Raw genomic sequence first — 25,115 nt, 5'->3', positions numbered from 1 at the left:
AGCCTGGACTTCAGGATCTTCGATCAAAGTCGGTCCGAAATCGATTCGCGACAACCGTGTCTGTGTGGTGATCTGCAGGGATCCCCAACAACGTGCAAGCCTCCAAGTCCACTCCACGTGCAGCACCGCAAGCAACACTTTCATCAATCTCGGCAGGGCTTCGCATTTTGCGCCATTCCCAGGATGCTGGATCCTAAGGCAGACGGTTCCCGCTTGTGCAGCTCGCCTTCCGTTTTCGCCGAAGACATTAGCTCGAGGCAGTTAGATGGCCGCGAGTGTGCAGCTGCACACCATAGAATTGCAAGCCCCGAAGCGTGCCGTTGCCACCAGAACAAAATCTACTGCAGCCGTAACGTGTGGCTGACCGGAATGTGTACTCGGATTGGAAGGGGATGGCAACGGGGCGCATATCCACCTGCCAACAACGATGGGCCTAGCAGAAATGCCAACCGCGTCAAGGTGTCAAGTTGGCAAGGATGGTACTGCACACGTTGAGCTCCTAATGCCCCAAGATATAGTACAACATTGGCACGGTGTCATGTCTGATGCTCCAGGTATTAAGGCCCTTTTACTGCACTGCGCGCGGCTCCACCGGCAGACATGGCTCTCCTTCTTCCCCGCACACTGTGATCTTCCTTGGGACACTTTTGCTTCTGTTTATGATCTCGTGTAGATCTGTGCAGCGTATGATTGTACCTATCGCACTTGGAGGCTGCAGGGTTAAGCAAGCCTGCTTATCGCAATCATGGGCAATCCCGACAATGGACCGTTGATCGTGGGGATCACATGGTGGCTGACATTCCTGTGTGGAGGGTTCCTGGGGCTACGCGTATACGCAAAGCTGAGTCGAAGGCAAGGTCTGTGGTGGGATGACTGGATTCTCATATTTTCATGGGTTGGTACCAACGTTCTCGGCAGTGATCACATCCTGACATACTCCAGGTCCTATTGCTCATTGAAGCTATCATAACACAAATAGGCCAGCTGCTGGGTTTTGGAAAACGAACTGTCGACATCGACCCCAATAACATCTTAACTGTCGCCCTCTGCACATCGATAGGTGCCTCGGTCTCCTGCTTCGCATCAACATTCTCGAAAATCTCTTTCGGCGTAACACTCCTCCGACTGACCACCGGAAAGATCAGGTGGACCGTCTGGTTCTGCGTAGGCACGCTCTTCCTCTTCATGCTCCCGTCCGCCTTCATCACCTGGATCCGATGCACACCCACCGCAAAAGCATGGAACCCCACGCTTGAAGGACACTGCTGGAGCGCCGTCATGACCGTCAACTACGGCATCTTCAACGCCGCCTGGTGCGCAGTCGCCGACTTCTACCTTGCCCTGCTCCCCTGGACAGTGCTCTGGGGTCTGCAGATGCGCACGCGCGAGAAGATCGGCGTCGGCATCGCTATGAGCATGGGACTCTTGTACGTCCAGCATGCCCAACATTCCCAACCGTCTCACTACTAACACAACCAGGGCCGGCGTCTGCGCCATCGTAAAAGGCGTCTACATCATCCAACTGCGGGAAGCAGACTTCTCCTACAACGGCAAGGACGTCACCATCTGGACCGCTGTCGAAACCGCCGTGGCCATCATCGGCGCCTCGATCCCCGTGCTGCGTGTCTTCTTCCGCGAGCAGGTCTCGTCGTACAGCAATTCCCGCGGCCGCTCTGCCGCACCCTCGACGTTGAAACGCACCCCGGCCACGACGGCGACGGCGCGCCACAGCATCGCGCTGAACGCCCTGGGGCCGAGCAGCAAAGAGGGCGTCTGGACGAGGATTGAGCCGATTGACGAGCGCAGTGCGGATGCGGATGCGCGCAGCAAGGGCAATCTGGGAGCGCGGCGCAGTGATGAGGAGATTGCAACTACGACTGGGGGGCCGGGGGATGCAGGGAGTCAGGACGGCATCTGGCAGACGACGACTATTACGCACCAGGTTGAAGAGCGGAAAGGTGGACGAGATGGGAGGGGGAAGAGATGGCTCCGTTGATTGGGAGGGCGATGAGTGTTTCTCTGCTCCTATGAAGGTGTTTGACAGCGTATATATCCTGGGATCGGCGTTTGGGTTGGTTTGGCCGAGAGCCAATGCAGACGAATAGTGCGATCGGATGAGGTCGTGGACAAGTTAATTTTCTCCATCTATGCATGTCACGTCTATGGCTGATCCACGCTCCATCTCAATTCGATTGTCCTCTTGTCCATACGCCTCTTTGTCACCGCCGCCTCAAGGAATGATCTTCTTTGTGAATACAAGTACTCATAAATCCGAAGACTTAATCGTTTATCTGCGCATCCTTTACTCTTGACGGTCCCAAAGTTGTTGGTGTTGCTTCGTAGTTGCTGTTCACACATGGCCTTCTCCGCCTTCCACTGCTGTTCTCCGACCGTGCTGGGCCCTAAGTCGGTCGTGGCGTTTGCGTCAACACTCCAGTTTCAGCTGTGCACAGGGCGCGGCCAAGACATTTGTTGAAGCGATTTGTATTCGTCCTCGTCGACACCGAGCTGTCGATCAGAATGGTAGTACAAGAGGCAAACATTGTTCTCAATGAGACCGCACGCCCAACCCAACATACAAAGTGGTGCCACGCCGCAAACGCCAATCCAGTCCGCCACCAAAAGCCCGTCGGTGCCTCGCGTCTCGCCCGACGCAAAGGATGCAGTGCTTCGCATCTTGAGTGCGCAGCAAGCTTCACGAGCCCCCAGATCCAAGCATGGGTATCTTTTCCAACCCCCTCTTCCAGAGCACCTCAGACTGGCGCTCCCCATGCTGCGCGCAGTCGTCGCGCGAGCTGGATGTCTTTTTGCTGGATGGTGACGCGCTTGGCGTGGATTGCGCAGAGATTCGCGTCGTGGAAGAGATTCACCAGGAACGCCTCTGTGGCTTCTTGCAGCGCGACGAGCGCTTGCGACTGCCACCTGTTCGGCCCGTCGTCACCAGATACGCCCTGTGCAATCTCTCTGACCTGCGTACTGTTAGCCATGCCCTCACGAAATCCCTCTCCCACGAATACGGATCCCCTCATCCACGAATAAGGATCCTCTCATCCACGAATAAGGATCTTCTCATCCACGAATAAGAATTCCCCTCATCCACGAATAAGAATCCCCCTCATCCACGAATAAGAATCCCCCTCATCCACGAATAAGAATCCCCCTCATCCACGAATAAAAATCCCCTCTCTGCACAACTCTCTCCATTCCTCGCGCTTCTCCTCTGCCACCCACACCGGGGAATCACTCACCAATCTCTGGAACGGCAGCTTCAAAAGCAGCAAGTCCGTCGTCTTCTGATACCTCTTGATCTCGCGCAGGGCCACAGTGCCGGGCTTGTATCTCTTCGTGCGCTGCGGCGCCGGGCCCGGCGCACCGAGTCTCTTCCCGCTCTCCTTGCGCCCGCCGGTCGATGCGCGTCCGCCGCGCGAGGGGCGTGCTTTGTTCTTTCGGCCGGGCGACTTCGCGGCGGGTGATCTGGGCGGCATCGCGATGCAGTATCCAAGGGTTGGTGTGGAGGTGGGAGCTTGGGCGCGTCGGGTCGCGTCGGGTCGCGTCGAGGAAGCCGTGCAGGAGCGCGCTTATGAAGGTTCCGAGCGCAGGTGTCGGCGACGGCGATGCGAGCAGCAGTATCAATAATGGGCGTACGGGTGCGGGGAACGCGCGCGTGCGGACGTGCGTTGCTCTTCTACTGTGCCCGGGTCGAGGGGGCTGGAATGGTGGCAGGAGCGAGCTTGTGCGCACGGGACACAGCCACAGGGAGGTGCCCTCCGATCTAATCTAATCTAATCTAATCTAATCTGATAGCATCTAATCTCGACTTGGCGTTTGGTTACGTAGCCTTTGGAGCTTCGGACCACCGCTGACGATGCTGGTGAGGTGGCAGCAATCCGCAGTTCGCTTGTTCTTTTCACTACTTGTATTGACGTTTACTGCAAGCTGAAGTATTGCCTGCTGCGTCCGAATCCACACCTCTCTGAAAGTTGCTCATACACAGTACATCCCAACATGGCACAGGTGCTGCAAGGTGGGGACGGCATGATGGGTGGTTTTCCGCTGGAGCAGTGGTTCTACGAAATGCCCGTGTGCACGCGATGGTGGATGACGGCGGCGCTGAGCGCGAGTGTGCTGGTCCAATGTCACATCATCTCGCCGTTCCAGCTGTTCTACAGCGTGCGGGCCGTGTTCTTCAGGAGCCAGGCATGACAGCTCCATTTCCACCAGAGAAGCACTGCAGCTGCTAATGCAAAGACAGTACTGGCGCCTCGTGACAACCTTCTTCTACTTCGGTCCGCTGTCGCTCGACCTCCTCTACCACATCTTCTTCCTCCAGCGATACTCGCGCCTCCTCGAAGAGAGCTCCGGACGCTCACCTGCGCACTTCTCGTGGCTCCTCACGTTTGCGTCAACACTGTTGCTATGCATTGCGCCTATATTCAGCATGGCCTTCTTGGGGTCGGCGCTCTCGAGCACCCTCATCTACATCTGGAGCCGCAAGAACCCGGATACCATGCTCAGCTTCCTCGGACTGCTGGTCTTCAAGGCGCCGTATCTGCCTTGGGTTCTGCTCGGCTTCAGTGTCGTCATGCACGGAACGGTGCCCAAGGACGAGATGTGCGGTATCGTTGTCGGACACAGTAAGTTCGCTGTGATTATTGACCACTTATGAGACTAACAGTCCCAGTCTGGTACTACTTCAACGATATCTTCCCTCCGCTTCACAATGGCCGCAGCCCCCTCGATCCTCCAGCATGGTGGATTCGCCTGTTCGACGGTGCCCCGCCGCCCGCAGAGGAGACTCACGACGACGATGCAGCAGCTGACCACGAGCGGAACCCCAACGAGGCCATTCCTGATGCTGTTCCGGCACACTAAATATCTGTACATACAACCACCCATACATCTGGCGTTTGGCGACCACGTTAGTTTGAAGATACCCTACCTTGCGCAAATGAAAGATTTCCCCTTCTATTACGTCTCGTAGTCTGTATTACTAGACCGCCACAGACTCACGCATCGCCACGGTCGACACGCCGCTCATTATTATCTCCATATTTTGCTCCGAACAGCCTGCTTGGAATGGCCAATCACTTTCCACACGTTCCTGCCACACATTGGCCAGATCCGTTAGATGCGCCAAGCTCCTGCCTAATCCGGGTGGCACCCCGCGGGACCTGCATACCATCGCTCGTTTCACGTCCGTGATACCCCAGATCTTGGAAGAAAGCGCGTGGCGATGGACGGACGTGGCCGATATCGTTGATAAGTGGTCGCACTGACAGTATTTAGTTGCCGTGGAATGGTATATATTAAGCTATGCCCAGACTTTTATTTCCTCATTGACTCGCATCGTTCGCTGCTCAAAATGGTCCACTTCAAGTCTACTGTTCTGGCTGGTATGGCTGCGGCTCCCTCTGCGTATGCATGGGGTTCGCTCGGTCATACGACTGTTGCGTACATCGCACAGAACCTCGTCTCGCAGGATACCAAGAAGTTCGCCCAGCGTATCTTGAACGATACCTCGGCATCGTACCTTGCCAACGTAGCCACATGGGTACACAGAACCTCAGCTGTTGATACAATTTCCCATACTAACAGCGACCCAGGCCGACAGCTACCGCTACACCGCCGAAGGCGCCTTCAGCTCACCCCTGCACTACATCGACGCCCTGGACTCGCCCCCCACATCCTGCGGAGTTAACTACGAGCGTGACTGCCCCGAGGAAGGCTGCATCGTGTCCGCCATCGCTAACTATTCCACCCGCGCCGTCACCCAGTCCGTCGGCCTCACTGAGCAGCAGAAAGCGCTTAAATGGGTGATCCACTTCGTCGGCGACATTCACCAGCCCCTGCACGTCGAGAACCTGGAAGTCGGCGGCAACCTCATCAACGTTACCTTCAACGGCGCCCGAACCAACCTGCACGCCGCATGGGACACGGCGATCCCGCAGAAGCTCGCCGGCAACTTCTCGCTGGCCAACGCCGAGCGCTGGGCGACAAACCTGACCGGCGAGATCAAGCGTGGCGCGTACAAGAAAGAGAGCAAGACCTGGACCAAGGGCCTGCAGGCGAAGAAGCCTGTCGACACGGCTATGCTCTGGGCCAATGACGCAAACGCATTCGTCTGCTCGACCGTCCTCCCCACCGGCCCGGAGACCGTGCGCAACCAGGAGATCAGCGGCGCGTACTACGACACCGCCATCCCCGTGGTGACGAAGCAGATTGCAAAGGCCGGGTTCAGACTCGCTGCGTGGCTCGACGCGGTGGTGGAGAACGCGGGCAAAGGCGTGATCAAGGGTGCGGACGGGAAGTACGGACTCAGCAAGAGGGCGTTCGAGTACGAGGCTTGGCAGCTCGCGGCCAAGGAGAAGAGGGCGCTGTTTGGCGACGATTGCGGGTGTGGCGAGGACCATGCTCATTAGAGGCGGTCTGTGGGATTGGAACGTGCTTGTGTCAGGTTGTTGAGCGTGGCGTTGGCGGTGTAGTGTTGAACAAATGACGAGATTGCTATTCGAGCAAAGGTCCGATGCTGTTCAACGTTTGCTCTGAACTCCCCGCTGCTTTGCATCGCCGTGCCGTCCTCCCCTCCTCTGGGCGTCTGGCTGCGTTCCTACTCGGGTTCGACAGAGAGGGGTTGGAGTCTGTCGCCGATGCAGCGCTGCCGCTCCGTAGGATTTGTGGCATGTGCAGAATAAGAGCAGATGATGGACTTTGCTTATGTCCGCGCAGAATTGTTATTGTTCTCAACTCTACGTATAGTATAAACTCGCGCTAGGTACAGCGAGTAGTTGTCCGCGCACTGTGTCCCTCAGATACATCAGTTGACGTGAGATCAACACCGCAGACCTGTTGAATGCTGCATGCAGCATACAAGTCTGCCCTCATCCCACTTCAATGTTCAGTTTCCTTGCAACCGGCATACTTATGCTGCCGCAACGGCCGCTTGGCGAGCGATCCTGAGGGATCGTGTCTTGCGGCGAAGGGACAAGCCTTCATAAGCGTTGATCGTGGTTGTAAGCGTGCCGTCCAAGGACTGAGTCTGGGCTTGAAGATCCGCAGCACGAGACTGAACGGTATCAATCAAGGCGAATGCAATAGTCTACCTTGTCAGCGATGTTTTGATTCCACATGCATAATTTTACTTCACAAAGCAGGTGGAGGCACTCACATCGACAACACTCTCAACCTGTCTGAGCACGGCAGCGACCGGCTGGCCAATAAATGGCACGGTGCTGAACAGCCCAGCCTTTCCGATCAGGATATTCAGGAGTGCCTGGTGAACTCGCACAAACTGCAGAGAGTAGGTTAGTAACATCGCAACACCCAAGGGAAGAACGTGTCTTACCTCGCGAAACGCATCGAAGATCGCGTTACTCTCATCGCCTGCTGGTACAGGTGGCATCCCCCGTATCTGCGATAAAGCAGTAGTGGCTGTGGACACGATATCGGCGAAGCCCGTAATGATCTGCGGGAATGGTCCCTGACCGATTAAGATCAACGGACCATTAATGAGGTTGATGCTCTGAGCTGGAGCTTGGAGGGCTTGCGACTTCTGGGTAATCAGGTCGATGTTGGTGACGACTTGGGCTGGAGTGGTTTGGGCAATGACTGGGACGGCCAAAGCCATAGCTGAGGCTAGGATCCTTCCGAAGGCAACCATTTTGTTGTAGTGAGTATAAGAATGCTCAAAGAGAAAGTCGTTTTGATGGGAAGGATTACGATGAAGTTGTTTGATGAGAGATAAACCGGCGGGAAAATGTGAGGAATTTATACTTCATCTTGACAATGCCAGAGTACTGTCGGCGCAGGCGCGAGGGAGTGGTGAGCAGAATGCTCGTAGATCTAGGGCACACTTGTGCTAACGATCGTCCTGGCGATGAGAACATGAGCTTTGTTGAGCGCTTAGTCGGCGAAGTTCACACCAGTATCGACAAGAGACTAAGGCAATGTGTGCTCGTGTTCGCTCCTTTCTGGTATGCACCGTCTCTAGCTTCACGGTATTGCAGCATCTAGCTGACGACAATGACAGTAAGATTCGAGATCAGCCATGCGGGGGGCTCAGCGCCCGAGCGAAACGTGAGTCTCGGTCGTCGTGGGTATCGCAGAAAGCAGACGCCTTCTAAGGCAGTGAGTGTTTCGACATTTGCAGAGAATCTTGAATACCTCCTAGATAATCATCGGGCATGAAATGCGTCTCGTCCAGGTACATGTTCACAAGTCATGCGCTTGATGATCTCCAGGCTGGACGAGCTTTCGAGCACAATACTAACTGTGTGAGACTGTCCATCACGGCTTGCATTGCTGTGCTGTGATATCTAGCTAGTTAGTACCCATATTAGCTGCTAGTGTTCTTTCGTGTTGATCTGCGTCTGTGGGCCCACGAGCAATGAGTTCTGTCAAAGACTGCCTGATTTGTATGCAGTGGATCGACCTTGCATCCGGCGGACTGACACCGAACCCGTAGTTGTTGCTTGGCGATGTTTGCACAGAAGCATTGTTGCACTGTGCACCTGCGACTGTGCGAACGTCTTTCGAATGTTACCGACGGCTCGGCGCGCTCCGGCGATCAGTGGGGCGCGTTTAGGTGAAGGTGTGACCTCTGCGCCTGCGATTGGTGACCATGTGTATAGCGCTACCCTCTAGGCAGGTGCCATGGTGCCATTGTCGTCATGGGCGGACTAAAGGGGCGGTGCGGGCAGACGGGGCGCGCTTGGTCGACGTTCGGTCGACGAGACCTCTATGTTAACACTGAGGTGGAACGCTGAAGGAGCGTCTTGGAGCCATGCAATGACACAGTCGAGCTCCACAAGTTCGAGGTTACATACTGCACAGGCGGTGAGCCGTGTGACGTCATAGGTCGTTCTCAAACCACTATCAGACGATAACAAGCCAGTAACGTCTCGAGCTCAAATGCCCTTTGACCACTTCTTGTCTACCCTATCCATTCATATGAATGAAACGTTTTTGATAACAGTCCCATCGTGATTCAGATTCTGGGTGTCGGATCATGCATGCTGAGACCAAGTGAGCGTTGCGTATACAATTCATGAAGCGACTGACTCTTCCGGCCTTTCAGCGATGCAAGAAACACAACATTAATCAAATGATCGAGCAGGAAAATATGGTAATCCCCAGAAAACCCCCGGTTTGAGGCAGCCCGAGCCATGATTCCTTGACTCTAGGATCTAACACTAAACCCATGCGAGGACTACAGCACCCTGCTTACAGGCCTACACGAAGCCAATATCCGGTTTAGAACAAGGACTGTAGTCTCGACAGCACGAGAGGCGAAGAATTCGAGAGGAGGTAACATCTTACTGTAATATGGTCGGCTGAAAGACTGTATGTTTGACCCAGAGTACTACACTGCTAATCAGAGACTCGACCCTGATTTGCTCGCGCCCGGAAACTTATGCTGGATAACATCCCACAGTGGCTCACCACCTTTGATCAGATCTTGCCAAGCAGGACATGCAAGGCTTATGGTCGACGTAGCCAAGACGTCCGTCACCATGTTGATTGGGCCTGCCAACGTAGCAAGCAAAGGGGAGAGAGAGTTTGGTAGGAAGGTTTTCAGCAGCTCGAAGGCAAAACATAGAAGGTTGTTTCCCTCGAGTAGCGAAGCTGACGTGACAAGTCCGCCAGTCATGTTACGCAGATCTAGGCCAGAGAAGGAGTTGACATTCCCGGTATTACCGCCAATGCTGTTTGCGATTGGTCAGCGGTTGTATCCTTCCATACGAATGAGAGCAAGACAGAATCTGACATACCTTCCCAGCTCCGGATGTTTCATAACCCAGCTGATAATGTCGACGTTCAGCGGAATAAGGCCGTACTCACTTGACCTACGAAACCAGTTCTCAGGGAAAGTCTCATGGCCTTGACGATATTCAAGGTTGCCTTGTGCATCTTCGTAAACAGCGAAGAAACTCTTCAACACCTCCTGACTGAGCACACCATCGGGATACTCCTCAGTATGATTAGAAAGCAGGCGGCCAAGAAACATATAGCCTGCATTACGGCTGATCATACCAGTGACAGGTCCGTAGTAAAAGTTGGGATTGTGAGAGACACTGTACTGCCAGCGTCGGGCAGCCTGCTCGGCGAGCAAGTCCATTGATATGACCCCATTCTCATCTGCACGACCGTAGATGTCGCGAAATAGAGTCATGTTCATTGTCCAGGCATCGCCCGTTACGTACAGGTCATCTCGCGTAAGAGAAGAGTCGGACTCAATCCAGTTGTGTGAGCCCTGGAGACCTCGAGGATCACCTGCGGGAATATTAGTCTGACACGGCTCGGAAGTCTGTGCACAATGACGAGCATACCTATGACGCCAACGAGGTTGCCAAGAAGGTTGTCGGATCCGTCATTAGCGACAGTGCCACCGATGGAAAACCCGGGGTCCAGAGACAGCGGATTCCCTGTCCAAACTGTACCCATGAGACCCAGAATCAGGGCAAGATCGATGCCCATACCAAATACTAAACATCTGCATGAGTATCATCATGCATCTTCGGAAGCTTCCTGGCACGAACCTTGGTTAATGGCTGTCACCACCTCGCCATAGCTGGTTATGCCATCATGAGGTATGTAGCCGTGGTTCGCCAGAGCATTCAATCCAGGACATGGTCCACGTTGGTCGTCCTTACTCGGCGCCTGGAATGCGTGTTTGCCAGAGATACCGATGGGTTTGCTCGGGTCTACGATGAATCGCTTCTCCTTGCGGTATGACTTCACCGCCTCAAGAGCATGATTCAAACTCTTGGGCGTAAGGCTTCTGAGATTTGGTGTAGTGGTTGTAGGGAACGATTCAACGAGAAAGGCCGAAGAGATAGCGATAAGTATAGTCCAGGACTTCATTTTTGGATGGGTAGATTCGTTCACAGGATCAAAGATCGAGGATTAAGACAGAAATCAGAGTGGAGGTACACGGAGGTACACAGAGTGACAGGACTGTATGCTGTGCACTCTGGATAATTCAGGAGCCTCAACGGTGGGGGAAGTCCGGAAAGGAGAACTATTGCCTATGGACTTACATGGCAATCGTACGTCGATCCCATCAGGAAGGGAGAGGCATGGGCAATTCAAATCTCCTCCAGTACGTGTGGCAATATTTCGGAGATTTTACTCATGGAGCTTCCCCGTGGGTCAGGCCTAAGTGTTTCATGTTATGCAAAGGTAGGGATGAGGATTTTCATTCAACAGTTGACAGTGCACCGTGCCATCCCGCATTTTCGGCCCGCCTCGATTTAGGGTCGAGCGTTAAGACGTATCGTCTAAAGTTGCCCCACATCCGCGTTAATAGCGTTAAAAACAGTTCGGCTTTCCGTGCGTCAATTGTTCCACCGATTTGGTTGAGTAACTGAACAAGCCTACGTCAGGCCCGCGGCTGTAAGATTCATGTACAGTCATCATATCCCAGATTTTGCGAAGACAAAAGAGCCTGAGTGAACATTTCTGAATAAGGGGGCATAGACTTGCACGCTCGTGGCACAGTCGAGATGTGAATGCCTTCCATATGCACGCGACAGCTATCTTTGGATGAAGAGGCCGTAGCGGTGCCTTCTATCTACACGTATTCTTTTTCTACCTTTCCATTAGCAATAGGCCAATTATCCAGATGATTGTCGCCGGCCGAACGTTCCAGTCTCATGTCGTTGGTCGTCGAATGGTGCACATTGCCACTGTCCATGCTTACTAGTGGAATGAAGTCTCCGGCATCTCCAATCTTGGGCTTAATGGAAATGCGCGCAATTTTCTTGTCCATCGCGTTAGATCTAACGCCTCCAGAAAGCGCAGAGGATGATGTTGAAGTGTTCTTGCCGGAGTTGAAAGTCAACTTGACCTTTGGCCACAGTCTCGACAGCAGTAACCGATGGGCAGGCATGCATCCACAGATGATGGAGACATCTATCTCGAGTAAGCTCCAGTAGCCAGCCTCGAAGTAGTCCCAAGTGATATTCTTCGAATTGGCAAAGTGAGCGAGGGTGTAGAGTCGTAAGGATGAAATGACAATGACTATGATCCCGACAGAGAACATTGCCATGACCATTAGCTTCCTCCTCAGGTTCATATTTAGCCCGGCGAGGTGTTTCAATGGGAGCACCATGACGATCCCGTCCAGCATGATGTTGATACCGGCGGCGATCCATCCTTGAAGGTGGATGTTGTTGCACTTGCCTTCATGGAGACCGTCCCATTGAGTCCAGGCGTAGCTGATTGGCATACACTGCAAGAGTGTAGCGAGAAAGAAAGCGATTGTGTAGGCTGCTGAAAGGCCCATAATACCATAGATGAGGCGCCGAAAGCCTTTCTCGGGAAATACTCGGAGGTAGAAGAAGAGGATAGATATCTTCGAAATACCTAAGGCGACGACGTAGAAGATCTCTCCGAAATAGTAGAAGCGCAGAACGTTGGTGATCTGGTAATCTTTCAACGTCCACATGTCTCGACCCAATCCGTTGTCAACCACTATGTAGCTGTTAGGGCTTGCAATCTGGAAGGTGGGTATTGTAAAGAACTCCAAGCTTACAGAAAAACGCGAACACGGCTGGAGGAATGGAAAGTGCGACAACTATACCCATAGTGGCATCATCCCACGACATCTGTCGACCATTCTTCAGCAGGCTTGCACCTAGTCTCATGACAAAGGCGAGCATGGCAACTACGACACCACAGAGGCCAATCACGACGAAATCGCGACCTCTGTCGCGGACAGGAACACCGCATCCACGACTGGAGACATTCTTGGTTTCTTTATTACCCTCGGGTCAGCATTTGAGCTCAACACTACAGATAAGGGGTTCTCTTACGAAGAAGTTCGTATACTGTGCAGGTCTTTTGTGCGCAGACGCCTACAGCCACATTCAGGGCCACATCAGTGCATAAGCACTCGGAAGTAAGATTTTTGACACAACCGGATTGAGGTATTGCCATAGTGAAGCAAGCCAACTGATCGGAGTGGTCAGACAGAGAGCACTGAATGCGGTAGTTTCAGCGAGCGGAGACGTACGGAACAACTGGGCATGTTTTGTGCCAAAGATAGAAGAGCATTCTGAGATCTGACTGATACCAGCAGTGTGGTCAGTAAGACCAGTACAATCGTCAACCGCATGTCGGGACTCGGTGTCGTGTCCACGCGATTTCAACCCTTGAAGTACAGAGGGCGGATCGCAGTTGGAGAGGAGGGGACTGTTCTCAAGCTATCCACGACGACCACTCCGACTCCTTGTACTCCCTTGATCGACGAAAATAGCAGGTACGAAGTTTCGCGACACATCATGTCATAGTGAGAGGCCTACGTTCACACCCATGTATGCACGCGCGTGTGGTCCGCAGGCTGTCAACGCAGCTTCGGCCCGACAGACGACCTGACGTTCACAACGCATCCATAAAAAGGCCGAATTCAGGAGGGCAAAGATGCACCGGTCAAGAGTACCAGGGGCAGTGCGAAAATCGTTCCCCATTCCGTGGCCGAGCCGCAGGCGCATTGAAGTAGCCTGTAGGGGAAGCGGCGTCGCCGCCGGCCCTTCCCGCGTGACCTCAGAAGGGATCAATCTTCCTGTCCACGGGGGCTTTTAAGAACGTACCCTGTTATAGTGGGTCTATACACCAGATTGGTCTTTTCCCATGGTCAAGGTGGGTCTGAAAGGGATATTTGATCCGAAATAAACGAATCGTCCATACGGCGACGTGCTGGGGCCATGAGTGGTAGTTTGACCGTCTTCCCATATTGAGACCAAGCACAGACCAAGACAAGACCAACGTGGGATAGGGGATGTAGGCGCTGACGATCCCAATCAGTCACAATCACGACCGACATCCAGCTCGGATAATTTCTTCCTTCACGTTTTGGGTTACATGCGTAATCCTTTCTCTCCAGAAATTGGCATGTTGTCTTTGCACGATTATAAATGATTGTATTTATTACCACCAGATCAGTCCGCTCTTTACAAGATATAACCCTCCCACCTTGACATCCTATTACCAGAATGAAGCATTGCGCGGTTGTTGCGCTGCTTGCATCGGTAGCGGCAGCGAGATATATGTATGGTACTTCGCATACACCTGTAAGGTTTATGTTGTCACTAACATTCGTGGCAGTGATGGCGCTGAGCACACGCCCTTTCGAGGCGTAAATGTCAAACGTGCTTCCAACCATACCACGACCGACGTCACGCTCGATGACTACGAGTATGTCGTTGTCGGTTCTGGTCCAGGTGGTGCTCCTCTGGCCGCCAAGCTCGCTATTGCTGGCCACAAGGTTCTCCTGCTCGAGGCCGGCGGTGATGAGACCAACAGTACCGAGTATAATGTGCCCGCTCTACACGCTGTCGCCTCAGAATATGAGCCGATGAGATGGGACTTCTTCGTCAAGCATTTTGACGACGACGAGAGTGTGAGGAGGGACACCAAAGTCACCTATGAACTGGCCGATGGATCTCGCTACACTGGTGCCAACCCGCCTGCAGGAGCCACTCCGCTTGGAATCTTGTATCCGCGCGTAGGATCACTTGGCGGCTGCTCTTCTCACAATGCGCTGCTCACAATTTACCCTTACAAGAGTGATTGGCAGCACATCCAGGACATCACTGGCGATAGTTCCTGGGCCCCCGAAAACATGCGCAAGTACTACGAGCGTCTGGAGAAGGCTCGCTACTTGCCCAACAGTATTGTCGGCCACGGCTTCAGCGGCTGGTTGGAGACCTCGTTGACCGAGCTTACCCTGATTGCTCAGGACTCCAAAGTCCTTTCCTTGGTGGTTGCTGCCGCCACAGGTATGGGTAAGACTCTCCTTGAGTCGCTTCTCTCTACCGTTGGTGGCCTTGCTCAAGTACTGCTCCGCGACATCAACCATCCTGGCGCAGACCGGGACTCGGAAGAAGGTCTATGGCAGGTGCCTCTGGCGATGAAGATTCCGGAGTACAAGCGTGCTGGTCCTGTCGATCTTCTCAATAAGGTCATCAACGCAAAGAACGATGACGGCAGCCGCAAATACCACCTTGATGTTCAACTCAACACCCTTGTCACTACCATTCAGTTTCAGCAGGGCAGTAACAGTACGCCGAAAGCAACTGGCGTCAACTTCTTGACCGGGAGATCTTTGTACGGCGCCGACCCTCGCCGCCAATCCGGTGCGGCCACGGGACAAGGTACTAAAGGTTCCGTCACTGCCACACGCGAGGTCATAATTTCGGCTGGTGCGTTCAACACCCCCCAGATACTCAAGCTTTCCGGTATTGGGCCTAAGGAAGAGCTCGAGAAGTTTGGCATCGAAGTCGTCAAGGACCTCCCGGGAGTTGGCACGAACCTCCAGGATCGCTACGAAGTTCCTGTCGTTGGTCAGGCTCCTTCTAAGCTGGCTCTCCTGAAAGAGTGCACCTTTTTGGAGGGAAACGACCCTTGTCTTGAGAAGTGGGAAACTCTGCCCGTTGAAAAGGGCTCGTACGCCACCAACGGTGTTGCTCTGGCTATCACAAAAAAAGCAAGCAACTCCGCCAACGGCAACGCCGACCTCTTTGTCGCTGGTTGGCCAGCTTATTTCAACGGCTACTACCCCAACTACTTCCAGAACGCAACTGCTGGAGGTAACCATTGGACTTGGCTCACCCTCAAAGCCGAGTCTCGCAACAATGCTGGTTCAGTCACTCTGCGTAGTGCTGATCCGCAAGATGTTCCCGACATCCACAAGCGCAATTTTGCCGTTGGTGGCGACGAAGACATTGACGCTCTCGTGGAAGGCATGAAGTACGGACGCAGAGCTTTTGCAGACCTCATTCCTTTGGACGGCAGTTTCACCGAGGTCTGGCCTGGAAAGCAAGTCGAAACAGACGCGCAGTTGAGAGACTTCGTCAAATACGAGGCTTGGGGACATCACGCCTCTTGCACTTGTCCAATTGGTGCAGACGATGACGTGAACGCCGTACTCGACGGTAACTTTAAGGTTCGTGGCATTGAAGGTCTCCGAGTCGTTGATGCTTCTTCCTTTCCAAAGATCCCGGGCACATACCTTGCTCTTCCTATTTACATGATTTCGGAGAAAGCTGCGGATGTCATTTTGGCGGCTGCAGTTTAGTAGACTATAAGCAAATTTAATTTCCAAGCCACCTGTGTTGGGACATGCGCGTTTGCATTAATACCACTTTGCTACTCTGTCTTGATCACAATCTTCCCGTGAAAATTTCCCGATTCCAGTCGCTCGTAAGCCTTTTCTGCGTTCGCAAAAGTAAAAGGCTCATCTGTAAGTAATGGGGCCAAGTGAACCTTCTTCTCCTCCAAATGGCGGTTCATCTCCTCAAAGTCGTCTCTGGTACCCATGGCGATGCCCCTAGCAACATCAGTCAATTACAAGTCTTCAATATTAACAATACTTACTGCAATTTCGCGGACTTGTGCATCAGGCTCATGATCTGCCCGGGCGCCCAATCTGCATCGAATCCCTCCAGGAACCCAACCATCGAGACTGTTCCACCTCGCTCGCACAAGAAGCTGATATCGTCCATGAGTGACTTGGGGCCGGTGTTGTTGACGACAAAGTGTACTCCGCGCTTATTAGTCAGACGCTGAATTTCGGCGCCTTGATCCGTCACGGTCTTGTAGTTCAGACCTTGGATGAGCGGACTGAGCTTCTTGATCGCAGCAATCTTCTCATCGGATGAAGACGTGATGATCGGCCGGATGCCAGCGGATATACACAAAATTAGTGCAAACATACTGACACCGCCAGTACCTGCAGTCCATCAGCACCTATGATATCGAGGTTTCCCGCTACTGTAAGAAGGTTTACCTTGAAGCAGGGCGTACGCTCCTTCCGGAACGTTCTTGAGTCCATTAAGTGCGTTCCACGCAGTAACACCCGCACAAGGAAGGGTTGATGCCTGTGCTAGTCAGCAACACGGCATCTAGATGTCGACCTTGCACTCACCTCTTCCCAGGACAAGTGGTCAGGCACTTTGACCAGGTGCTGTTCATCAAAGACCGCATACTCCCTCAGCACACCCGGACCATTCGTACCAACACCGACGCTCATCCCGTCTGATCCTCCCTCGTACGTCTTTCCAATACTAGGATTCGGGCAAACGCGATCTCCGACAGCAAATCGGGAGACAGAAGATCCAGTTGCAACGACTTCGGCTGCGGCGTCCGAACACGGAATGCCTTTATCTTGTATATCCATAGGATACGTGCCGATCAGCATTGCAATCTCGCGATAATTAAGCGAAATGGCGTGGATCTTGATGAGGACATCGTTGGGGTTGAGTGTTGAAGGGAGGGCTTCGTCGTAAGTGCGGAAGATGGTTAGGGGCTGCTCCTTCGTTCCTCTGAGGCCGCTGCGATGCCAGGCGGAGTATGTTGAGGGATGTGACATGATGCGTTATTCGAGATTAACGGTCAAGGTTGAGCTGCATAGTAACAAGACTGTGTGAGAAGCGCATATATAGGTTCTTGTAGAACCTTACATCATCATGCTCCGAGGTGACACGTCCGTCATATTTTGCCCGGGTGACAGCAGTAAGTCGGACGAGCTCCTCAGGCTATCTATTACACAGCAGGGGTCAAGCTTAAGACATAAATGCGATGGGCTACCTACATGGCTATATGGCGCTAATGCAAGGTGCTTTGACGCGTGAAGTGGGTCCAGCTAGGCTTGTCATTTGTCAGTCTTGTTACGATCAGTGCAATAATCGGGTGTGCAAAAATAACGCTGGTCGATATGACTGAACGGACGCATTCATTGGCCGAAGAACCCCAATAATGCATCTGCCAACCTCACTTCAGCCTCCAAAGCCAGACTGTGACCGCACTCCTCGAAGATGTAGCTCTGCGTCACATTGTTGGCTGCCATCTCCATCTCTGGCTTCACGAGGTAGCCAAAGAACTCCGGTGAACCAATCGTCATGACTGGCATGGGAAGCTTGTTCTGCACAAGCTCACGGTTGATTTGTCCTTGCAAAAGTTAGTTCACAGACTCATGATAGATCTCAATGCTGTTTCAACATGCCGTTCACCAAGCCCGCCCTGTAGGTCTCTAGAATACCTCTCAGACCACCCGGGCTCTTCGCCGCACCAGTCCACTCAACAATCGCCTGTCGACTAAGCGCGATCGGGTTGTAGCACTCAGCCTCCATGAAGAACGTCCAGAACTCTTCCTCTTTACCAGTGATTAACATAGTCGCGATGTCGATCTGATAGAAGAACGGAATGTGCCAAGTCCAGACGCCGCGTTGCTCGTACTGAAGCATGACATTTGACTCGGTGAATTGCGATGCATTGTCAAGCCCAAAACCAGATAGCAGCATCTCACCGAAAGAAAGTGCGAGCACGCGGTTGCGGTAATCGGCTGCAAGAACATATGAAAACTCTGCACCACCTGTTGGCCGTCAGTGTGCAGTACATGATATTGTGTAATAGTATGACTTACGGTCTTCGCCGTGAACGTAAAAAGTGTTGTATCCGAGCATGGTCATCAGGTCCGCAAGGTCCTTTGCATTCTTCCGACTGTCGTAGCCCATCTCCGCTCCTGGCTTGTCCGTGTACCCAAATCCTCTTAGATCGGGTGCCACAATCGTAAAGTGCTGGCTTAGTAATGGTACTAGCTTATACCAGTAGTAGTTTGTCTTCGGTGTGCCGTGCACAAGCAGCAGTGGCGGCCCTGATCCAGTTGTGTAATAATGCATCTTGATCATGTTAAGACGTGCTCGACCATGTCGCACAGCGTTTCCAGTGTGATCGTATACTTCAGGACGAGTGGACCATGGGATTGGCTCGATATTGCCAGAGTAGTTTTGACCTGATGAAACGAGTTCAGCGCCATTGGTGGGTATCGTTGGCATAGACGCGTTCGCGAGAGGTGCTGTGCCATTCTGAGCAGTCGCGAAAGACAGCAAAGACGCTGTGACCGGCAGGATATGTGAAAGGAGCATAATGGATGGATTTCCTAACGCCTTAGTCCACGAAACATAGGTCTTGATAGAATCCGACGCTCGGGTTCTGGCTTGCGGCCCGTCATCTTTTAACTCATACCTGCACGATGATCCCCACACACCGCAGAATTGGTAGGCTACTTGAGAGCGTCATAATTTGGAGCGATGTCTTCGGGTTCCTCGATGAGGTTGGAGTGGATTTGAAGGTGTAAGGTTGTCTTGGCCGATGACGTTGCGAGGTGTCGAGGTGTCTTCGTGCCTGCCGGACTTCACTCCGAGCCGTGTCATCGTGGGGCTAGCATCAATACAACCTCCCCTGAGGGCATCCGGACGTTTTCTGGATTCATATTCATTGCCACCTTCCATGATAGATGGCAAGCTAGGGAGCTTCTCCTACTGTCCACGATGAAGGCAGTAGCGACCGATGTGAGTACACGCTCTCGAAGTTACCGTTTGACATCGTCCAAATCTCGATATGCTTTGGAATTCAAGGTTCTGCGGAAATCTTCACACTTCTTTGAGTTTCTCATGCAGCTCAGCGAAGTCCGCCCGTACCGGGACCCAGGCGTTCCAATCGATACACAAGATGTTCATAAGTGCGATTCCGCATTGGATTGTTGCGTAGAGCCGCTTATGCCAATCAATTGTAGATCGTGCAAACCATAGAGGCATTTAGCGTTCTCAATCTGCAGTGGCTTTGCAACGAGCAAGACATGCTCAGCTTCTAGCACTACGAAGGTAAGGCATGCGAGTGTACGAAACGCTTCCCCACCTAGCTATCCTCCACCTTCCACAGCAGCTCCAAAAACTCCTTCCTCATCGGCCCTCTCCCAACCCAACTCCAGATCCTCATCTTAGACCTTATGTCTTCAGTCGAAGACGCCATCCTATTCCTTTCCCAATTCGCATTAAAAAGCGTGTGTTTGAGGATCATCGCTACATTCGTACTGAACGGGAACTGCCGTACAAGTTCTCTATGTACGACGACTGTCTTCCAGGCATTATCGTTAGAGTGCTTTTTCGTACCGTGTGTGAGGTTGTACAGCTAGGATTTAGGGGCGTAGCGGCCGAGCATGGTGTATTTGCGGCGGGTGGGCGGTGTCTTATCTAGCGGGGCTCATGTCCAGAAGATAAGACAGCGCTCAATTGCCTCTGGGTATTCATGGTTCATTTGAAGTGACGCGAAAGATGGAGATCCGTCTGAATACCCCTCTTCACCTTCTCAGCCGAGCACTAATTGAGGCTTACTTTTCGGATTTGTCAGCTCCTTCTCAGAAGCTTGGTCACTACTCGCAGACCTAATGTATCGACATCAGTCTGTTTGAGGTACCCATTCACTCAGCACTGGAACCATGGGTGGACCTGCTCTGAAGCGGATGAGACTCCACTAGTTGATCAGCGGCTAGGAGCCTGTCTTCAATGCACATGTGTGTTCTGCAAAGAGACGAATGTGAAATTTCGGAAAGATTTCAGGCTGCGCGACGCACTGGGTGGCCCCAAGATGTGTCGCCGGGTATCAGGCTGAATGCTTGTAGTGAGCGGCGTGTCGCAACCCTGCCGCTGCAGGCACAGGAACGTCACTGCCTTGACCTGCCTTGATCGATGATAAGGCTGAGCATAGACACAGCCTGATGCAGTTCATATGTTGTCTAATGCCAAGATTCATACAAGTCAGTTCAACTTGGGTACGGTGACTTACATAGCTTGAATGCTTGGTGAGGTTACAAGGCACATCCCTCATCAGGAGTGAAGTACAAGAAACAACACGCAAAGAACGGCTTTGAAGAGGTCTCAAAGATTGCATTTCGCTAAACAAATCGACGACGGACTCGTCGCTCTAATGTTCGCGTTTGACGTGTCCAGCCATCTAGTAAGAGCCTAGACGCCTCGCTTCGCTATTATAGAATATGCTCAGGAAAGTGAAAAAGAATGCCGTGCAACAGCACTGAATCGAACCGAACGCCAGTGTCTTTGATGACACAGAGGGGAACCCAAGGGTAATATGTACGCCCACATGGCCCTTGAACCTGAACACCATGCCCAATATTAACTAATATTGGATTAAAGCGCTTTACGTAGAAGGGGCCGGCCATTGCTATCGTGGGTATCGTTCGTCGTGACATCGTAAGAGAGGATTATCCAGAAGACAAATCCAAAGTGTGTATTCAAGTGTCGCTCGAAGAAGGGTAAGATAGTGGGGACGGTCTGGTAGGTGATATAAGATGGAAGAGATGAGCGCCGATAGTAGGTAATGGAAGCGGAAGGGGGTATCATATAGGCCTGTAACACATCTGAACAGCATAGCTCACCTTCGACGCGTACATCAACCTGGCTGTGTTGCAAGATCACGAGGAGCCAGCCTTGCGAGGCGGCTGCAACTTCGTGACAATGCTCAAGCCTGGACTGACCCGGGCCGAAAGATCGCTTTCTGCTCATGTGCATCATTAGCTTAAAAACGAACAGTGTTGCTGCGGGCGAGACCAGGTCTCGACAGCTTCTTGGGTGAGCCGTTGGGGGCGACAGCGGACGGTCGCGCACCAATCTTTTCGAACCCTTGCAGCAGGTCGATACCCGGCTCAGACTCATCGCTGTGCAGAAGGTGGAAGATGTCATCATCATCCTTGCTCTGCTGCTGTGTTGAAGGGGCGCTGTAGGACTCTGGAGGTATAAGGCCGGTGAGCTTGTTCTCCTTATTTGGTCCGCCAAGAGAAAGACCCAGGCCAGCCAACGCGGTGGATGTCGGAGGCCTCAGCTGGGGAGCCTTGAGCGGCGACATGCCCTTGAGCGGCGATAGGTTGGGGATGTTGAGGAAAGAGGACGCCATCTTCCAGTTGGGAGTGGGCGAGTTCACAAAGTTACTCTTAGAGCCAGTAATGTCAGCGAGGACACCACTTGTGGTGACAGCGCGTTCCATGCGTGGTCGCTGCTTGCCAACACTGCGCTTCAGTGGGCTCTCATTGTAGCCGAAGTCACCAAAGATATCGAATGTGCTTTCGAAACCCTCGCTGACAAGATTAACTTGCTCTTCGTTAGGGATCGAAATAGCGGGACTCCAACCCTTGGCATCCAGAAAGGATGTATCAGCCCACATAGCTAGGTTCTTGTCTGGCGATCCTCCAACGAGTTCGCGCATCTTGTTCCTGTGGTTGCGCAGGTTGGTATTTGGCGATGCGGATGCAGGTGGCAAAGCAGGGCGCTTGAAGACGATGGCAGGGGTGAGCGGGTTTCCGGGCTTCTCGCTTAAGCGAAAGGGCGACGAGATAGGTTGGGCAGCATTAGGCTGTCTCATGTAAGGCCTGGGCTTGGAAGGAGAGTCGTATGAGGAGCCACGAATCCGGGCAATTTCCTCTTCCGCACGTCCCTTCTTGATGGATGGGCGATCAAGATCAGCCTCGGAAGTGAGGAGTGGTCCGAGCGGGTTACCCTTGATCGCTGATGACTCAATGGAAGAGTAGTAACCGCTGTCGCCAAGACCATTGAACTTACGTCGGCGTCCACCTGATCGGCTGCTGTTGGATGGAAAGCGAGGTCCACGTGGAGGAGTATCCTCGCGAACAGATCGCGAACGTGAGACAGGCGGCGGTGGAGACGATTGAATGTCAGCAGGTGGTGGCGAGGACGGCAATGCACGCGGCGGTGGCATATTCACTGAGTCATGTCCGTCGTGGGCAGCAGGGTCTGAGCACGGAATGGTGGCATCCGAGTCTGGCAGGTCATTCTCCTCTGGCTCAGGGAATCTGCTCGAGTCGAAGCCTTTGGTCGAGCTCATAGGCGGGAAGCTAGCAGACGTTGACGTGGACGGGCGAGGCAGGTCGCTGGGGTATGCCGGAACCAAACTCTCAGGGTTAGTGGAACGGCGTGTGGGCTTGACCTTGTGGTACTGCTTCTCGAAGCCGGCGTTGATGACCCAGTAGTGGCCTTTTCCAGGGTCATCCTTCGGTCGCTCCTGTTTCGAAAATGATTTGCTCAGGCTGAGATTGTGACGGATGCTATTCTGCCACCCTGTCTCTTGCGAGTTGCGGTAGAATGCAAATGTGTCTGAGATCCATTTGTAGATCTGCGCCAATGTGAGGCGTCGACTTGGCGCACGGAGAATGGCCATTCCAATGAGCATCGCGTAGCTATACGACGGCTTGTTGCCATCATCCTCGACAGTGGGCATCTCGTCTGGCTCAGGGAGGGGTCCTTCTGTTTCTTCGACCTTGATATCCTTGGCGACCTTCTGCTTCTTGCTGCGGTCGCGCAATGGTGCTGCGTCCGTGAGGGCGCGTTTGTTGTTGGCGGCGTGTTTTACCGGTGGCTCTGCCGCTGCCATGGCGGCCATTTTGGGTTCCGGGTAGGCGTATGCGTTCTCCTTGTTCATCTGGGACGACGGCAGGTTGTTCCAGCACTGTACGGGAGCCATCGTGTGCGGATGCCCGGGCTGGTGCGCCTTCTTCATGGGCGCGTCAGTGCGGAAACGCTGCTCTCTCGGTGGTGGGAGGTTGACGTCCTTCTTGCCAAGCACGTTGCGTGTGGGAGAGCTGGAGAGGTGACGCCCTTTGCGTGGCGACGGTTCGGTGGTGAAGGCGTCTGGCGGGGCGAGGAGGGTGTGCGAGTCGTTCGACACGTCCACGATGCTCACAAAGGCGTCGAGATAGCGCGGATCGTAGGGGGCGGCCTGGTGGGGATCCTCAGGTGGTACGGGATCCTGAAAAATCTGCATGGACGGCTGTCGGCGCGCTGCTGCCATTACATGCGAGGCGGCCGACGTCCCTAGAGACCTTGTATAGTCTCTCCAGACGCTTTGACGCGTGAAGTCGCGTAGAGTTTTGCAGAACGGGGCGGTCCAGGCTACAGGGCACGGTCGGCGAATGGAGTGGTGCAGGAGATTGCGATGACGATGGGCGTGCGAGCCGTTGGTGAAGGCGACTTGGTCTGGGCGGTGAACGCCGACAGGAGTGCGCTGTCTGGCATGCGACGTGGTGAATTGGGAGCGTTGGGTAGGGCTTGGGGGCAGCGGTGAGCAGGAGCGCGGTCGAGGCGGCTGCTATCTTACCTGTGCGGCGAGCGATGTGAAGCAGCCGAGCGACTCGCTTGCCGGCGCTAGCAGGCGGCTTGTGACGACAGATCAATGGGCGATGGCCGGATCGACGATTGCGGGCTGAATGCTTGTGCAAGCAATTGTGCGCGTGTTGACTGTTGTGTTTACACAGGGCACTTTGAGGAAGGTGCGAGGGAGACACGGGGGGGAAGCTGTGGTCAATAAACGGGGTACAAGCTGGATCTACCAGCAAGTAAGACGGCGAGAGCGCAAGAGCGCAAGAGCGCAAGAGCGGCAGCAGAGCGAGCGCCTGGTTGGAATCAGCTGCATGCTCCTGGTCTTGGCGGGTCCGGATGGCAGCAAGGAAGGAACGACTGTGCAAGGGTGCAAGGGGGCCGGTCTGGCCAATTGCACACCACAAAAGACGCATTTTGCTCCATCGCGCCTCGATCAGCGTCATTGCAGCCCTGGAATGGCCCAGGAATAACCTCGCGCCAGCATGGAGCTAGCCAGCTGTTTACTCACGGACGCTCGACCAACAAGGCGTCTGTCATTCGCAGCCCAAGCCAGCAGCTGCGAGCCATTATGGAGCTCGTCGGTTCCTTTTGCGCGCAGGATCATCCCCGTGGTGGAGAAGCGCCTGCACAACGCACTGCGACGCTACGCTGCGAACGACAGCCAGCACCCAATGGCTCGCACAGGTCATAGGGGTTCTGCTGCATAGCCTATCGTGTGGATTTATTATCCATCCACTGAGAGCCTAGGGCAGATGAGACTGACGAGGTACAACGCGGGAATCCTGGCTGCAGCTCTGCTCCACCAGCCAGCAAGCCACTCCCCACGGTCTAGAAGGAGGATCAGGGTAAACGCCGGAAATCACCAAGTACATCTCGGTACTTTTACAACAATGCCGTCTCTCGCTGCCCTTAGGAGCCCGGGAGATGCGCGAGCATCGCGATAGAAGTTCACAGAAGCAATGTTGAGCCCCTTTGACACCTGCCAAATTAATCAAACGTACCATGACCCAAAACGTCCACAAGGCTGTCGACCGCCAAGATCAAGGGTACCTTGATTTCAGCAGCCCTTCGCAGGTCATTGCGAGGGGCACATCAGTCGCTACCACGACTAAGAAGTAATATAGCGCTCACACGCTGCGCAAATCACCATGA

At 53.6% G+C, this 25,115-nt stretch overlaps 11 protein-coding genes across 11 annotated transcripts; 4 read left to right on the top strand and 7 right to left on the bottom strand.

Moving 5' to 3' along the window:
- Window positions 1-745: 745 nt before the first annotated feature.
- M421DRAFT_51930 (uncharacterized protein) lies at window positions 746-1,996 on the top strand (the record flags this gene model as incomplete). Its single annotated transcript, XM_033594981.1, has 3 exons — window positions 746-895; window positions 943-1,427; window positions 1,480-1,996. 3 exons carry the CDS (start codon window positions 746-748, stop codon window positions 1,994-1,996), a joined length of 1,152 nt encoding a protein of 383 aa, XP_033453968.1.
- Window positions 1,997-2,753: 757 nt separating this feature from the next.
- On the bottom strand, window positions 2,754-3,485 carry M421DRAFT_52193 (histone H3; the record flags this gene model as incomplete). Its single annotated transcript, XM_033595003.1, has 2 exons — window positions 2,754-2,969; window positions 3,249-3,485. The coding sequence occupies 2 exons, from the start codon at window positions 3,483-3,485 to the stop codon at window positions 2,754-2,756; spliced, it is 453 nt and encodes a 150-aa protein (XP_033453967.1).
- Window positions 3,486-4,005: 520 nt separating this feature from the next.
- M421DRAFT_1091 (DER1-domain-containing protein) lies at window positions 4,006-4,872 on the top strand (the record flags this gene model as incomplete). The annotated part of the gene is made up of 3 exons (XM_033587176.1): window positions 4,006-4,170; window positions 4,253-4,634; window positions 4,682-4,872. 3 exons carry the CDS (start codon window positions 4,006-4,008, stop codon window positions 4,870-4,872), a joined length of 738 nt encoding a protein of 245 aa, XP_033453966.1.
- A 490-nt stretch (window positions 4,873-5,362) lies between these two features.
- On the top strand, window positions 5,363-6,419 carry M421DRAFT_97786 (nuclease PA3; the record flags this gene model as incomplete). Its single annotated transcript, XM_033598545.1, has 2 exons — window positions 5,363-5,551; window positions 5,604-6,419. 2 exons carry the CDS (start codon window positions 5,363-5,365, stop codon window positions 6,417-6,419), a joined length of 1,005 nt encoding a protein of 334 aa, XP_033453965.1.
- Window positions 6,420-6,667: 248 nt separating this feature from the next.
- On the bottom strand, window positions 6,668-7,905 carry M421DRAFT_203041 (UVI-1h). Its single transcript, XM_033588135.1, has 2 exons — window positions 7,166-7,905; window positions 6,668-7,096 (listed from the first exon to the last, which is right to left on the bottom strand). The coding sequence occupies exons 1-2, from the start codon at window positions 7,655-7,657 to the stop codon at window positions 6,920-6,922; spliced, it is 669 nt and encodes a 222-aa protein (XP_033453964.1). The 5' UTR covers window positions 7,658-7,905; the 3' UTR covers window positions 6,668-6,919.
- Window positions 7,906-8,931: 1,026 nt separating this feature from the next.
- On the bottom strand, window positions 8,932-11,143 carry M421DRAFT_416065 (Cloroperoxidase). Its single transcript, XM_033590929.1, has 4 exons — window positions 10,536-11,143; window positions 10,326-10,481; window positions 9,768-10,269; window positions 8,932-9,701 (listed from the first exon to the last, which is right to left on the bottom strand). Exons 1-4 carry the CDS (start codon window positions 10,858-10,860, stop codon window positions 9,371-9,373), a joined length of 1,314 nt encoding a protein of 437 aa, XP_033453963.1. The 5' UTR covers window positions 10,861-11,143; the 3' UTR covers window positions 8,932-9,370.
- A 196-nt stretch (window positions 11,144-11,339) lies between these two features.
- On the bottom strand, window positions 11,340-13,433 carry M421DRAFT_416064 (CFEM domain-containing protein). The gene is made up of 4 exons (XM_033590928.1): window positions 13,013-13,433; window positions 12,813-12,951; window positions 12,533-12,754; window positions 11,340-12,471 (listed from the first exon to the last, which is right to left on the bottom strand). The coding sequence occupies exons 2-4, from the start codon at window positions 12,934-12,936 to the stop codon at window positions 11,570-11,572; spliced, it is 1,248 nt and encodes a 415-aa protein (XP_033453962.1). The 5' UTR covers window positions 12,937-12,951; window positions 13,013-13,433; the 3' UTR covers window positions 11,340-11,569.
- Window positions 13,434-13,991: 558 nt separating this feature from the next.
- Window positions 13,992-16,075, top strand: M421DRAFT_52166 (GMC oxidoreductase; the record flags this gene model as incomplete). The annotated part of the gene is made up of 2 exons (XM_033595001.1): window positions 13,992-14,047; window positions 14,104-16,075. The coding sequence occupies 2 exons, from the start codon at window positions 13,992-13,994 to the stop codon at window positions 16,073-16,075; spliced, it is 2,028 nt and encodes a 675-aa protein (XP_033453961.1).
- M421DRAFT_416062 (GroES-like protein) lies at window positions 15,882-17,526 on the bottom strand. The gene is made up of 4 exons (XM_033590927.1): window positions 16,925-17,526; window positions 16,787-16,877; window positions 16,375-16,729; window positions 15,882-16,327 (listed from the first exon to the last, which is right to left on the bottom strand). The coding sequence occupies exons 1-4, from the start codon at window positions 17,366-17,368 to the stop codon at window positions 16,147-16,149; spliced, it is 1,071 nt and encodes a 356-aa protein (XP_033453960.1). The 5' UTR covers window positions 17,369-17,526; the 3' UTR covers window positions 15,882-16,146.
- A 109-nt stretch (window positions 17,527-17,635) lies between these two features.
- On the bottom strand, window positions 17,636-19,245 carry M421DRAFT_416061 (soluble epoxide hydrolase). Its single transcript, XM_033590926.1, has 3 exons — window positions 18,422-19,245; window positions 18,002-18,370; window positions 17,636-17,946 (listed from the first exon to the last, which is right to left on the bottom strand). Exons 1-3 carry the CDS (start codon window positions 18,921-18,923, stop codon window positions 17,732-17,734), a joined length of 1,086 nt encoding a protein of 361 aa, XP_033453959.1. The 5' UTR covers window positions 18,924-19,245; the 3' UTR covers window positions 17,636-17,731.
- A 1,964-nt stretch (window positions 19,246-21,209) lies between these two features.
- M421DRAFT_202976 (uncharacterized protein) lies at window positions 21,210-23,916 on the bottom strand. Its single transcript, XM_033588134.1, has one exon. The coding sequence runs from the start codon at window positions 23,653-23,655 to the stop codon at window positions 21,373-21,375; it is 2,283 nt and encodes a 760-aa protein (XP_033453958.1). The 5' UTR covers window positions 23,656-23,916; the 3' UTR covers window positions 21,210-21,372.
- Between the last annotated feature and the right edge of the window lie 1,199 nt (window positions 23,917-25,115).

Source organism: Didymella exigua (genome assembly GCF_010094145.1).
Source record: "Didymella exigua CBS 183.55 unplaced genomic scaffold M421scaffold_2, whole genome shotgun sequence".
Lineage (NCBI taxonomy): Eukaryota > Fungi > Ascomycota > Dothideomycetes > Pleosporales > Didymellaceae > Didymella > Didymella exigua.
Note: the sequence above shows the minus strand (reverse complement) of the source record. Positions and strands in the feature narration are given on the sequence as shown.